The following is a 14073-nucleotide window of genomic DNA, read 5'->3' as shown; positions in this document are numbered from 1 at the left end:
AAAATCAGAAAAATCTAAAACTCCAATTTAGCAATTGCATATAAAAAAATTTAGGTGCCAATATACCAGTTTTCTAGTCGCCATTACGACCTGGTGCGTGGGGTTTGTCAAGTCTGTTTGGTTATTCCTGATGATTTAACTGTGGCTTTTCCATGTTCTTCTTCCTCATCATTACTCCGGATAATGAAGATTCTGCTGCTGTTTCAAATTCTCTCTACTGCCAAGTTACTTACTTACCAAGTTTAAGCACGAAGCAACAAAATAATAAAAAATAAACATTCCTCCATTCAATACAAATACGGTGAAACCTCGCTACAACGATACTCGATATAATGATAAATCCCCTAAAACGATATGTTCTCGAATCTTGTTTGGAATTGTCTATAGTGTGATGTTAAACTCTCCTCCATACAACGATATACAGGGCAACAACTACGAGAGAGCAGGCGAGTCTGGTGCCCCGGACGCTGTACCCGAGGGGTGCAGATACCGCGCCTTTACACCTTCTCCAACTCAACACTACAAGGGGGAGGGTGCCGAAATGCGTGTCTGCCCGGCTAACCAAGCATCTCGTTGCGGCCTTGTATATTTTACTATGATAAATCCTTCTATAATGATATATTTTTTAGGATATTTCGAAACCGCTCTGTCCAACAATATTTTTTTATATTTCACTCAAAATCATTCTTTTTTTGAAGTGTTAATGAAGTTGACGATTTAACTCTTTGTTACTCTGAAAGCTCTTCAGTTAACTTGAAGAATAACAGGCAGAACGATCTTAGCTCAATAAATATCTGGTTTAGAAATAATTTAAAATTAAATGTATATAAAACTAAATTTATGTCATTTGTTTTACAATTACCTGAATTAAATTACTCATTTATTGGATAATGAACTTACTGTGAATATTTTGATTTTTAAAATTTAAACTCAGTTTACAAAATACATAGATTCTTTTTAAATGAAATAGATACAGGTGTTGTGCATTAGATCAGATGTCATAAGCAAAAATATTTATCTTCCTACTTGAATATGTATTTTTCTGCAATCATTGTTGGTGTGACTAGTGCAGGGCTACAACAATCGGAAAAAAATTTAGACGCAAAGATTTTATCTCCCGACAAAATCCGCCCGAAATAATGTATTTCTTTTTTATTTGTCTTGGATTTAGGGACCACTTCCCATGCTGGCAGAAATGCTAACAATTTCCGATAGTTTTATGCTGTTCTCAGACTTCGTTTCAGTTATCGTAAGTAAAAAAAAATTAAGCGCCAGTGTCAACCTTTTAGTCGTTATGGTGACCGTGAGCATGGGATTTTTCAAGCCCTGGACTCAGGGGCGGCTTAAGCGAGGGTGCAAGAGGTGCGGTGCACCCGGGCGCTAGGTTGTTAGGGGCGGCATCTTGGACTTTCATAGGACACAAAAAAAATTTATTTTCGTCTTCCCACTTGCCCGGTCCCTGAAACAGAAACGCCTTTGAAATAAATTTCTTTATAAAAATCGCATCGTTATTCATCAACTTTACAGCATAAGTATAAGTAATGGTAGTAAGTGCTGTTTTGTGAATTATTTGGTATAATCAAGAATGGTAAAATAACGAGAAGAAAAAGACAACAACTCCATTTTGAAAACGCATTTTCTTCAACAGCAGAAAGTATGGTTAAACACATTTTCTCGGCGGAGAATTGTGTGAGGCTTTCTCCTAAAAACAAAATAAGTTTATCCCAAGGTCTCCTAGGATACAGCTCAGTCAGCCTCCCCCCAGGGTCATCTTTAGGGGCGGCACATAAGGCTTTTGCACACGCGCGGTGGGTAAGCTCGAGCCGCCCCTGCCTGGACTAGCAGCATTATTACTTCCCTCGTAACAGCCATTGTATTAATTCAATGAAGCGTGATTCAAGAAGATTCCAGCTGTGTTTTATTTCCTATTTCGCATATCGTTACGATAGTCAATATTTAAATTCTGGAAAATTCGAACCTGACTAATACTATCATAGTGGTTCTCAAAGGGTGCATCGCGATGAACTGCGACATTGATGAGTGCTTGTTCAGTTCTTTCGAAAAATTCTTTATTTAACGATTATCATTTCCTATCAAACTATTCTGGGGAGCCGTGGATAAACGTTGTCATGGTAAGGGAGCCGCGGGTGACCAAAGTTTGAGAACCACTGACTTATTGGGTAAGTTTGAATAAGGTTTGACAAATATCGACACAAACAATCAATTATTCACCACTATGGCCAAAATACTTCTGTTCGTGACTTGCAAAGTTCGTAAGTCGAGGAGTGGCTAATTATGGTTTTTGGGGGGGCCGCGAAATTCCTAAGCCCGGCCCTGATTGCAACATTATAACAAAATGAAGGAATTTTTGTTCATCACGTCAATACAATATAGTTTTCCGCGGAAGCTAAACTTCATGCTTTTTCAAATGTTCGATATAATGACCTCCCAACGCGTAACGTTCGTTTTCCGTAGAACGAAAGGGGTCATTATAACGATCGCCGACTGTAAAAAACGTGGTGGAAATAAAAAAATATTTGGGACATATTTTACCGATCGTTATAATGGAACGGTTGTTCTATCGAGCATCGACTGTATATCATCGGATAGAGGAAAGAACAAAATCCTAAAATAACATTCCGGAAACTTCTGATGACGTGATCACAAACAGAATGGCAGCTAAGTTGAGGTAGACAGCTGTTCAACTACAGAATAACTAGTAACAGTTAACAATAAGAATAAATAGTAACAGTAAGAGTATGCCTGACAATTTGGAATAAGCATAATTTAACCAAGTGCGAAAAATTTGTTAAATTTAACTATTTTTTCAGAAACGTCCAAATAATACATCAATAAGGAACAAAAAGAGTATAAAGTAGAAAACGAACAGCAAATTAAAGATGCCATGGCTTCATTTTTGGATTCCTTACATGTGCCGAGCATAAACGGGCGTCACGACAGCGGCTAAAAGATAGTTCGGGGTCGGCTGCCGATTTGGTGATTGAAATCTGCAGCCGAAATGGATGTAGATAACGAGACTACAAACATTCTGTACCATACATTGAATAAATGAAATCAAACAAATTATTGTATTTATTTCTTTATACCAATATCAACCCACTTAGTCAATATCATACAATCCAAGATGATGAAAATATGAAGCTAGTGTAGGGCGCACTAGTTCCGAGATTTTTTGCGTTTTAAACGTACTATTGCTAGAGTTTCTGCGGATAATCGAACATTTTCTACCAAGGGTAGTAGTAATAGAAATTTTAACTGATGAGAAAATAATGAAATAAAGCGGTAATTTTTCTACTCTGTTCAAATCTCTATTTTTAAAGATTGGCACTACTATTGCTAGTCAGCAGTCATCTGCTTAAACTCATATACACGTATTTTCGTAATCTCCCTCAAAAACAGTATTACACCACGTAAGAGTGTCGCAGCAGTTCTACTTTACATTCCTCTTGCTGTAATATGATATTTTTCATGATACTTTTCAACTTCTTGCATCACCGTCAACTAAGTAAGGTAAACAATCTCTCAATTCTAGCGGAAGTTAAATGCTATATAGAACGAGCGAAATATACCCGACACTATCACCGATGAGATGGTTAGATTGTGAACGCCGAAAAAATTCCACAGATTTTTCGAAGTGAAACTTCTATAGCGATATAATAGTGAAAGCGACAGTGAATTTCTGTGAAGGAAAGGAAATTCATCAAATAAAAAGTGAAACGCTTTCTTTTTCCTCTAACCGATTGTGTGATGAAGGACCCAGAAGCAGAGGGTTGGTGGTGTGGGGACGTCAATAGAGGTTCGGTCGTGTAAAAAATAAAGTTGGAGTGGGGTTTAGACGGTTTGTGGGAGACAAAGACATTTATTATATTTTCCTACCGAGCGCGCCGTGATGCCACACCCGTCAGTCCCCCCGGCCACACGAGAGTATATTTCGAACCTGAACACAAGTTTTGTGATGTCACACACACAGTGCCATAATTAGCTGCGCTGTCATAACACGCAATTTCTTTTACTCTGAATAAATTTTATTCAATTGCATTGATTTCAGGTTATGTTATTTTATCTTGCTTGCAAGCTGTTTTTGACATAATTTATATTATATTAGCATATTTATAATTACAAATTTTCGAAAATTAGTGAAGCTAGTCATGTCAAACCTAGAAGTTTCGATTCTATCGCACGAGATTCTCACGAAGATTTTTTTCATTTTGAAATTGGTACGCATGCAATTACTAACAATATGTACTTCAAAACAGGCTGCAACTATTCTGTGCACGAACACAGTATTAAATTGAAATTCTTGATATTTTACCTCATCGATGTATGACTTCAGTACCATGGAATGAGGGTAATAATAAAAGAAAAAAAAACCACATGAGAGCAAGAGAAATAACATTTAATAACTATGTAATGAATAATTTAAAAATTCTTTACCAGCAGGGTAGTGTTTTTTTCCCCATCTAATGTAGAAGACATCAATGACCCATCTTCTTCAGACCAAAACAACTTTCGCTCTTCAGCTAAATATGCGACAGCAGAAGGTTTCATCACTTCATTTGCAAGTAATTTTTTTTCCTCGTGTGTATCCACATCAACAAGCTTTATAGAATCAATTTCCGTTGATAAAAGCAATGGAACAGGGTTTTCATCAGTTATTTCCATTTCCACTATATTGCTATAATCTCCAAAGCCAGCTTGTGTGCGTGCCCTGACCTATTGATTGGAGAAAGAACACATAATTATATTATATTATTACTTCTTCCCTCACTAACTTTTCAAACTTGTAATAACTTTATTAGATAGTGAACGCCGCTCAATGTGATCACATTTAGGCGGATAATGTCTCACAAGTCCTTAAAATGAGCAAAGGATGAAACGATTTGCAGGACGATAGATTTAAGGCCCGTTTACACGAGACAAGTGCTTTAGTTGGCAACTTAATTTTAACTTACCGATTAAGTGTGGACACTTTTCTTGAAAGTGTCCACACGTATAAATGGCAAGTAGATTCTCATTGGATAATTTTTACGGAGGCGAGCGCAGTTAGCGCATGCGCGCTTCAGTCTACTCAAATCCACGGAGAGAGAGAGACGCAACGTGCGGGAGTATAATAGTAATAATTTTTTATTTATCTGGCATTCAGAGAGGTGCTTTTTTTAAAGCTCATAGCTTTCGTAACGATGGATGAAGATGATCAGGTAGAACTTACGATTACTGTGATTAGAGCCACATTATATATATTTTTTAAAGAAGAATATAAATTTATTCATTTTGACCCAAGAGGGGTATAGTTATGTGGTACACATTGAGGCCGATGTATATTCTGACTCCAATTGAAGAAACGGTTGATAATATTTAAGTTCATTTAATTTTAAAAAACTATTTACATAGGTTAACAATATTAATTCCACATAATAAAAAAGGAGAAACTTTTTTCTCATTTGCGCGAGAGCAACACACTGAGCAAGAAGTAGGTCACGCAAGGGAAACAGTTCGCTTGTCCCCTTTTTTCGCCTCTGCCACCCACGCATCAGGAGGTACACGCAAGGGGGGCGAGAGATGACGCCACAGGGGAAAAAAGAATACACAGCATATTATAAACTTATGTAAGTCATCGAGAAGAAATATAAATTTCTCTATTTCTCCTCTAAGTTGTAAATATCGGTTATATGATATTTTAATCGAAGTTAAAGAGGAGATAAATGACCGCAGCAAAAATTGCTACCGCAGGGAGTCCCCCATCGAGGGGTTAGCGCACCAACCTCTCGATGAGTATGAAAAACAAGCCTGCCGTTCGGAATCGGCAATAAATTGTAGGTCCCGGTCTAATTAGCCCTCGTGTGCAGAAAATGACCGTGGTGCGACAAAAATGATCAAATGAGGAAATAAATTATGAATTATGTAAGCCGAAAATACGGGAGAAGATTCTCGGCATTTGTAGGAAATTCTAAGGGTTAAAAATTAAATAATAAATATTCATTAAACAAAAATTATTTCGAAATTTTCGAAATCCTTATTATTTTTTAATTTAATCTATAGAGATGATATCTTTATGTTAAATTCAGTATTTGATCATGTATTTTTACAACAGATGGCAGCAAATTCGTTCTGGACGAGAGAAATATTCGAAACCCCCCCTCCAGTTTTTATTATATAATCCTCCCCACCTGATATATATTTTTGAATCTTCAATTTTTTTCAACTCCTGACATCACGTCGACAGAATATTCCATAGCTTTTTCCAACATCGAATAATTTTTAGCTTCTTTGTTAAGGTAATTTTCATTTCAATAGTTCAACAAACATTCATGGCGAAGATATTTTTCAACAAACTTGAAGCTTGTGTCCTCTGGCCACCTCACCATCCAATATTTCAGCGGAATTCTAGCGAAACTTCAGGAGACGACGGAGTATGAACAGGTTCACGCTTGAGATCAAAATAAACCCCTCCAGCGCGGCAGGTCACGCCCACTGGCACATGCGCATAGGTCTACTTAACCGGAAAAAATAGAACCGTTCGTATTCACTTACCAACTAAATCACTTGTGCACTTGCCAACTAAAGCCGTGTAAACGGCCCTTATCATCTGCATACATTGTATCGTACTTGGCAACTAAAAATTAAGTTAACAGCTAAAGCACTTGCCTCGTGTAAACGGGCCTTTATACACACAGAACAGCTAATTTGCATGTAATCACAGACAGTGACTGCACGAAATATGATACAAATAGATTTTCTCGTACTGAGCTTAAATTCAAACAACTCTCACTCTTCTCTTGTGACGGCATCACTTTTTATAGGTACCGTAGAAACTTCGAGGAAAAAAAGTTCGAGATGAGTGTACTTACAAAATTCTATTTCCGAACAAGCGGCGCTTCAGTCCTGGTCGAAGAAACCTTGCAGAACGTTCTAGACCAGTCGCGTGGTCTCTTCCATTTCCTCATGATTTTTTTTAACCCAAGGGGGTTTTCAACAAATTTCGCTAAACATAATTTTCTTAACAATACTGATTTGTTCATGAATGTAGATACATATTTGCGAATTTTCTTTTGAAAACTCAATTTTGGTAAATTAGAAAATATTGGAATAATCGTTCAACGTAAGTTAGTAGTTACGAAAAAAAGATGACGATATATATTCACCACAATAGTTCTTTTCATTTTGGTGAACTTGATCAAAATATTATAATACTTATTGTTACCCGCGGCTTCGCTCACGTGGATTTGGTAATCTGAAAATTAATTCCCCCCTTTGGGGATGAACTTTCATAAATCCTGTATTAAAGTATATCAACATTATAAAATATAATACTGACTAAATTTCATATTTATGGCTTCAGGATTTTGGGACAGTGATGATTGCTCCATAAAACCTTTGAACCACCCCCTTGGTGGTTGAATTTTGATAAGTCTTTTCTCAGTGAGTCTCCACATTACAATAGAAAAATACTGACCGAATTTCACATTTATAGCTTCAGTGGTTTCGGCTCTGTGTATCATTTCTCCATATGATACCCTTCCCTTTGCGATGGGAGAATAAACATTTATTATTATTATGTAAGAAAAATTAAATTATTTTGAGATGATGGAAGAATTAAATTGATGAGAGAAGCTGAAAATGGGGAAGAGGAAAGATAGTTTATTTTCATTCATCAAAACAAGGGATTTGCCAGAGATCGTTAGAGGCCTTTCACAGGGAGCGGATGCGGACGCGGGTCCGGAAGAAGTTTTAACAATTGGAATGTACTGAGCATTTCAGACGAGCCGAAATATCTCCGCACCTAGGAAATGTTCATGCGGGTCCGGAAGAAGTCCGCATGTGTCAAAACCTAAGTGCGGGCTCCGCATCCGTACATAGAAGTTTTGACAATAGGTTTATTCGGGGCTATTCACACGATGCGGATCGAATTCGTCCGCATCTTTGGCTACTTTTTAAAGCTAATTTTGCACTGAATTTTTTTAATTATTAAAAACACCATTATTTTTAAAAACACCATATGAGAGTCCCTGTTCATCAAATACGATGTGCCCACATACGTCTATCCCTTTGATTCCTTCCGAGATTGAGTTATAGCAACTTTAACTGCCTTTTGTCCATACTTTACAATTTTATACAATAAAACATGCCAACAACGGCCACTGACGGGACCAAAATGATAAGCCGTTCTGTTTATTACGAATATTTAATTGACTAAATACTTTAATAACTTTTAAATTTAATTTAAAAATTTTAATTTTTTTCTTTTTAAATTTTTAAAATTATTTAAAAAATATGAATATTTGAAATATTATTTTAAATATTTATTATTTTTTTTAATTTTTAACCTTTTAATTTTTTTAAACTTTAAAAAAAATATTTTATAAACAATGTTATCCACGTACGGTGTTCACTCAGGGCCGGATTAAGACGTTTGAAGACCCTAGCACTTGAATATTTTTGGTGGTTCCTCCGATACCTACAAGTTCATTTTACTCGATATTCAATCTATAATCTTAAAAAAATGAAATTTTATATTTCAGAAGTGAGACTAATCTAAGGATGGGATTTCACTCTAAAAGGTTTATGAAAGTTATTTTATAAAACTTGAAAAAAGCAACTAATAAATTTATTAGTTGCTTTTTTTTTATATAATTATTATAAAATTTTTATAGTGTAATCCGGACTCAGGCCGGAATTATACTAAAAAGTTTTATAAAAGAACTTTTATGAAAGTTGAAAAATTCAACCAATAGGCGCATCGGTTGTATTCAAGAAAATGCAACCGGTGCACACACACGCACACACATTTTGCATTCAAAAAATTCAACCAATAAGATAATATTGGTTGAATTTTTCACCTTTTATCAAAGAGCTTTTACAAAACTTTTATAGTGTAATTCCGGTCTAAGGCTGGTATTACACTATAAAACTTGAAAAATGTAACCAATAAAAACATCTGTTACATTCGAGCGAACTTAACTGATCGGCCTATCGGTTGCATTGTTCAAGTTTTATAAACGAACTTTTATAAAACTTTTATACTGTAATCCCGGCCTAAGACAGAATTGTGATGCGAATATTTCTAAGCAAACACCCTAGCCGTAGACATCGGACGTGTGTTGAATTGCTCCAGTGTTTACATTTATATTAAGTGATAAAAAAGGAGATATTTATACTACTGAATTGGTTATTATTTTTTTATTTATTGTTTTCATCGGTCATTATCAATATGCCGATTTCCTGCCGAATTTAGATGCCGTGTTGGTTATTTCTCTCATGTGCAGTATTCAATTATCCCGAAAATGTGTATATCTGTGAACCAACAAGCGATACATAGAGGGGAAAAATCTGGAAGTGTGTTTTATATTTTGCTTTACCTGCTTGCGGCAGCAGTAACTACGGCGTTACTCATTCGTTCCGGTATCGAGCGGAATCCAGTACCTGTCACTCCGACGGAGAATGAAAGAACTCTGTCACTACAGGATTTTGGTTTCAAACCTCAAAAGGACTTTGGTACGTACCCCGACTAGTGCACCTAATTACACCTCCAAAAGGCCGCGGGTTTTGTCGTCACCTGACCTTTCGAATGGTGGTCATACTTCGAGATGTGAGTGCGAGAACTATTTCTTGGAAATCAAAAATTTGCTGCTATGTAATACAAGTGCCGTTAATGATCTTAAATCTAAGTTTGACATTTTTGAAAAGAATTTTGCTCAAACAAAGTCAGATGTTGAAAACCTGAAATCAAGCAACAGTTCTTTATTACACCAAAACAAGGAGCTTAAGCCTGAGATCGCCACTCTTAAATGGAAACTGGTCGATCAGGAGCAATACTCGCGTTCAAATAATCTGATTTTTTACGGAATGGACGTCGACAAGAACTCCAGCTCTGGTGAATGTGAAGACAGACTTAGGAAGGAACAGACAGAAGGAATATTTACGTGCCGTGAAAATCCCGAATGCCGCTTCTGTGGCATTTGACATTGTGCATGTCCTCCCGCATAGTGGTGATACGAATCCTCCTGTTATTGCAAAATTTGTTAAGAGATCTGACAAAAATGAGGTACTTCAAAGTTATCGTAAAATAAAGCGTGTAAAATTTTCAAAGTTTGATCCAGTTCCGAATTCAAGTGCCTCCAATGTGAATAAAAGTCCAAGCGGAACTAATGACCCATCAGTAATAAGTAATCCAGTAGAGGAAAATTTCAGTGATACAGCGCAACGCATAAAAATTAGTGAAGATTTCTGTCGTGTATTTAAAATAATCCGAGAGCAATTAAAACCAATTATGAGGGTGGCCATATTTAAGGGTAGGAAAACAAGATTGCTGAAAGATTGCCTATAGTCCGTTTCAGGTTAAGTTTGCAGTGGAGAGAAAGGTAGAGAGTGTATTCCTTCGCCGCAAAATAAAGTTCCCATAAATCGTAGTTTGATGATGATCATTTATACAGAATATTTCAATTTTTTTAATGACTTTGAAAAAAATAATGAAAAAATATCGTTTTGAACCGATGTTTCTTCGTTTGAAATTTTTAAACTAGAAAAAAATATTTTTTACCATTATCAAAAAATCTATAGCAAGCACGACGACATTTTGGTGCGATATCCTAGAAATCGTCCATACCTTACCGAGGGCGCGCATCGATACATTGGTTAAGAGTCTTTTGTTGTCATAGCAACGAGTGATGAGGTTCCCTCGTAGCTTCCTCTTCACTGCACAGTTAACTTGAAACGGACTATAGTTATAGAAGGTATGCGATTTACGTACGATTTAGATTCGAATACTTTAATTTCAACCAATGGTCTGATGATTTTTTGAGAACATTAATCAATGATTTACCTGCGAATAATAGACTATCGAATAAGCTCTGAAAATGCGGCCGAGAGCCCGTGAAATTGAAATCTCATATAAATAAATTGTCCAAATATTCTAAGAAATCAAACCCTTCAGTGTATTATAATGCAAAGTCTTTGCTAAATAACATAACTTTTAACGTAGACTCTGGTATCTCTAATCATCATGGATCTAATTTACATGATGAAGTAATCTTTTGCGATCAGATTATTAATCTGGTTGAGAGTGATTTTGATTCCGATTTATTACCTGCAAATCGAAGTGTTGATTTGTTGCCTTTATCTCAAAATGCGAATTTGAATTTTGGTGATGCACACACTGATTTGGTCATTTGTAACAGAAATGCTGATTTAAATGTTGATGGTCAGTGCCGTATCTTTAATACTAACAATCAAAATGTCAATTCAAATGAAAAAAATAAAAATGACAATTTTTGTGTTAAATTCAAATAATATAATTAACGGTAATCATGATAATTCCGATGAAATTGTTGGAAAAGAAAAAAACTGTGTAGCCAAAGCGAATTCAATATTTTCTATTGGAATATTAATGGATTTTTAAATAAATAGCATAATGCTTTCCCCCGTATATCCAATTTTGACATTTTCATTCTAACTGAGACCTGGATGTCAAAAAATATACTGCCACCAATAATTTGGAAAATTTTTAAGTTACTTCAAATAAACGCAGGTAGAACACACAAATTTGGTAGATGCTCGGGGGGGAGGGGATAATGTTTGGAATCAAATCAGGTATCGCAAATATTGTACATTTTGATTCATCGCAAAACTGGATTGTTTGTAAAATTAATAAATTAAAACAAATCAACGTGTCTCCGATTGCTATTGTTGGTGTATATTTACCCCCGGGCACAGATCATGATCATTTAGTTTTCCCTCTAAAAAATGTAATCCTCAATCTGATCGATCAAGGTTTTAATGTTATTTTGTGTGGAGATGTTAATGCACGTATTGGACTGAAAGGTGATCTATATACCGGGGATAATATTTTTCATAGTTCCCTTTCATTAATCCGTAAATCTCTTGATAATAATTTAAATAATCGTGGAAAATTGTTTTTGGATCTATGTAACGATTGCTCATTGACAATCCTAAATGGAAGAATGGCGAGTGATTTTATTGGACAATTTACTTTTATTGGGGGGCAGGGATCTAGTGTCATTGATTATGTTGCAACCTCTCCCGCTTTATTGCAGCTTATAAATAAATTAGAAATTGTTCACTGGATTGAGTCTGACCACAGCCCTTTGGTGACATCCTTTCATTCAAATATCCGAACATCCCAGAAAAATAATAAACAAAAACCTCGCACACTAACTACTAACAAATTGATTTGGAATCCTGCTCTCAAAGAACATTTCCGTAGTGAGTTAAACTCTAAAATGACAATCTCTCCAGAATTTTTTTCAAGTCTCTCGGTTGATAATTCAGTTTCTCTTGTTGAGAATGCCATAAAAAATGCTGTTCGTTCCGTGGGAATGGTGAGAAGTTACGGCTCTAATTGTAAGCTGTATGAACCATGGTTCAATTATGAATGCAAAACAGCGTTGACATTATGTAAACGGGCCTTAAAGAGATTTAGGTCCTCTCATTCAGAAATTGATCGATTAAACTACATATCCTGTAAGAAAAGTTACAAAAGTACCCTGAGACGAAGTAAACAAAATTATTTTTTAGATTTTAATGCTAATTTAATGAATACCAGAAATTCAAAGGAATTTTGGTACCTAATAAATAAATTTAAAAGAAATCGCAGAATCGTTCCAGACATTTCAATTGAAAATTGGTACACTTATTTTGCCAATTTTATGCCCTCAAGAAACTCAAGTGCACCTGCGAGAGATATCATAATTTCTTATAAAGATCCAATTTTAGATCGGGACATTCTCATGGTCGAACTTGATTACAATCTTAAAAAACTCAAGCAAAACAAAGTACCTGGACACGATGATGTTAGAAATGAATTTTTAATTCATTTACCAGAAAATGCTAAACTTCTTTTACTAATTCTTTTTAATAAAATATTGTCATCCAATACATTCCCCGACGCATGGTCAAAATTAATTCTTAACCCCATTTTTAAAAAGGGTGATGTCCATCTCGTATCAAATTATCGCGCAATTTCTCTAGTTTGCTGTACGTGCAAACTCTTCACCTCCATTCTAAATCAGCGACTGAACTTCTGGTTAAGTGAAAATAATATCATTAGTGATTATCAAGCAGGGTTTAGGGAGGGTTTTGGCTGCATTGATCATGTTTTCACTTTGAATTCTTTAATCCAATTGCAGTTTTCGAAAAAGAGACGTAAACTTTATACCGCTTTCATTAATCTCAGTCGCGCGTTCGATTCTGTAAATTATAGCATTTTATGGGAAAAGTTATCTCGTTATGGAATTAGTCCCGGGTTCATCTTAACTATAAAAGATTTCTATGATAAAGCTAAAGCGTATGTACGTTTTAACGAGGAGATTTCACCAAGTTTCCCTATAAAATCTGGTGTATTGCAGGGAGAGATCTTAAGCCCTAACCTTTTCTCCCTATATATCAATGATACAGTTCCGTTATTGGAAAATTCGGGTATTCCTGGCATATGTGTTGACTCTAATACTGAAGTACATATCCTCCTTTATGCAGATGATATGGTCCTGGTTGCTGATACGAAGCAAAATCTACAGCGAAAAATCAATTTAGTTTTTAATTTCTTTGAGAGTATCGATTTGGAAGTTAATTTGAATAAAACAAATGTTATTTTTAGAAAAGGGGGCAAAATTGCCAAATCAGATAAATGGTTCTGGAAAAATCAAGAAATAGAAGTGTCCAAACAATATACTTACCTAGGTGTGTCTTTTTCTTCTTCTGGTTCTTTCTCCATAGCTGCTTCTTTTTTTTATTAATAAAGCAAAAGTTGCTGTTTTACCTTTAATACCTTTGTTAATTAAAACTAAATGCAATAACCTTGGTACTCATTTGAAATTGTTTAACTCACTTGTTTCCTCGGTCTTATTGTACGGTTCTGGTGTTTGAAGTCACGGGTACCTTGACGAAATTGAAAAAATCCATTTAACTTTTTTAAAAAGAGTATTCCGATTGAGATCCAACACACCTGCCTATATAATACGATACGAAACTGGACGAGCAACTCTAAAACGATCGGTAATAAAATTAATTCTGAATTTATGGGTACGCATTCTGAATCTT

The 14073-nt window shown here is 35.5% G+C and overlaps 1 protein-coding gene across 5 annotated transcripts in view; it reads right to left on the bottom strand.

The window, feature by feature from the left end:
- sev (receptor protein-tyrosine kinase sevenless) overlaps nucleotides 1-14073 on the bottom strand; it is a 1896734-nt gene that overhangs the window by 578027 nt on the left and 1304634 nt on the right. For all 5 annotated transcript variants that reach the window (XM_089239534.1, XM_089239532.1, XM_089239533.1 and 2 more), the window contains one exon: nucleotides 4456-4734. In XM_089239534.1, the coding sequence (XP_089095660.1) occupies nucleotides 4456-4734 (279 nt within the window). The remainder of the gene's footprint in view (nucleotides 1-4455; nucleotides 4735-14073) is intronic.

Source organism: Pholcus phalangioides, unplaced genomic scaffold, assembly GCF_987345545.1.
Source record: "Pholcus phalangioides strain wild (caught in Gottingen) unplaced genomic scaffold, Ppha-v1.0 ptg000011l_1, whole genome shotgun sequence".
Taxonomy (NCBI): Eukaryota; Metazoa; Arthropoda; class Arachnida; order Araneae; family Pholcidae; genus Pholcus; species Pholcus phalangioides.
The sequence above is the reverse complement of the archived record's forward strand: the minus strand, read 5'-3'. Positions and strand labels throughout refer to the sequence as shown.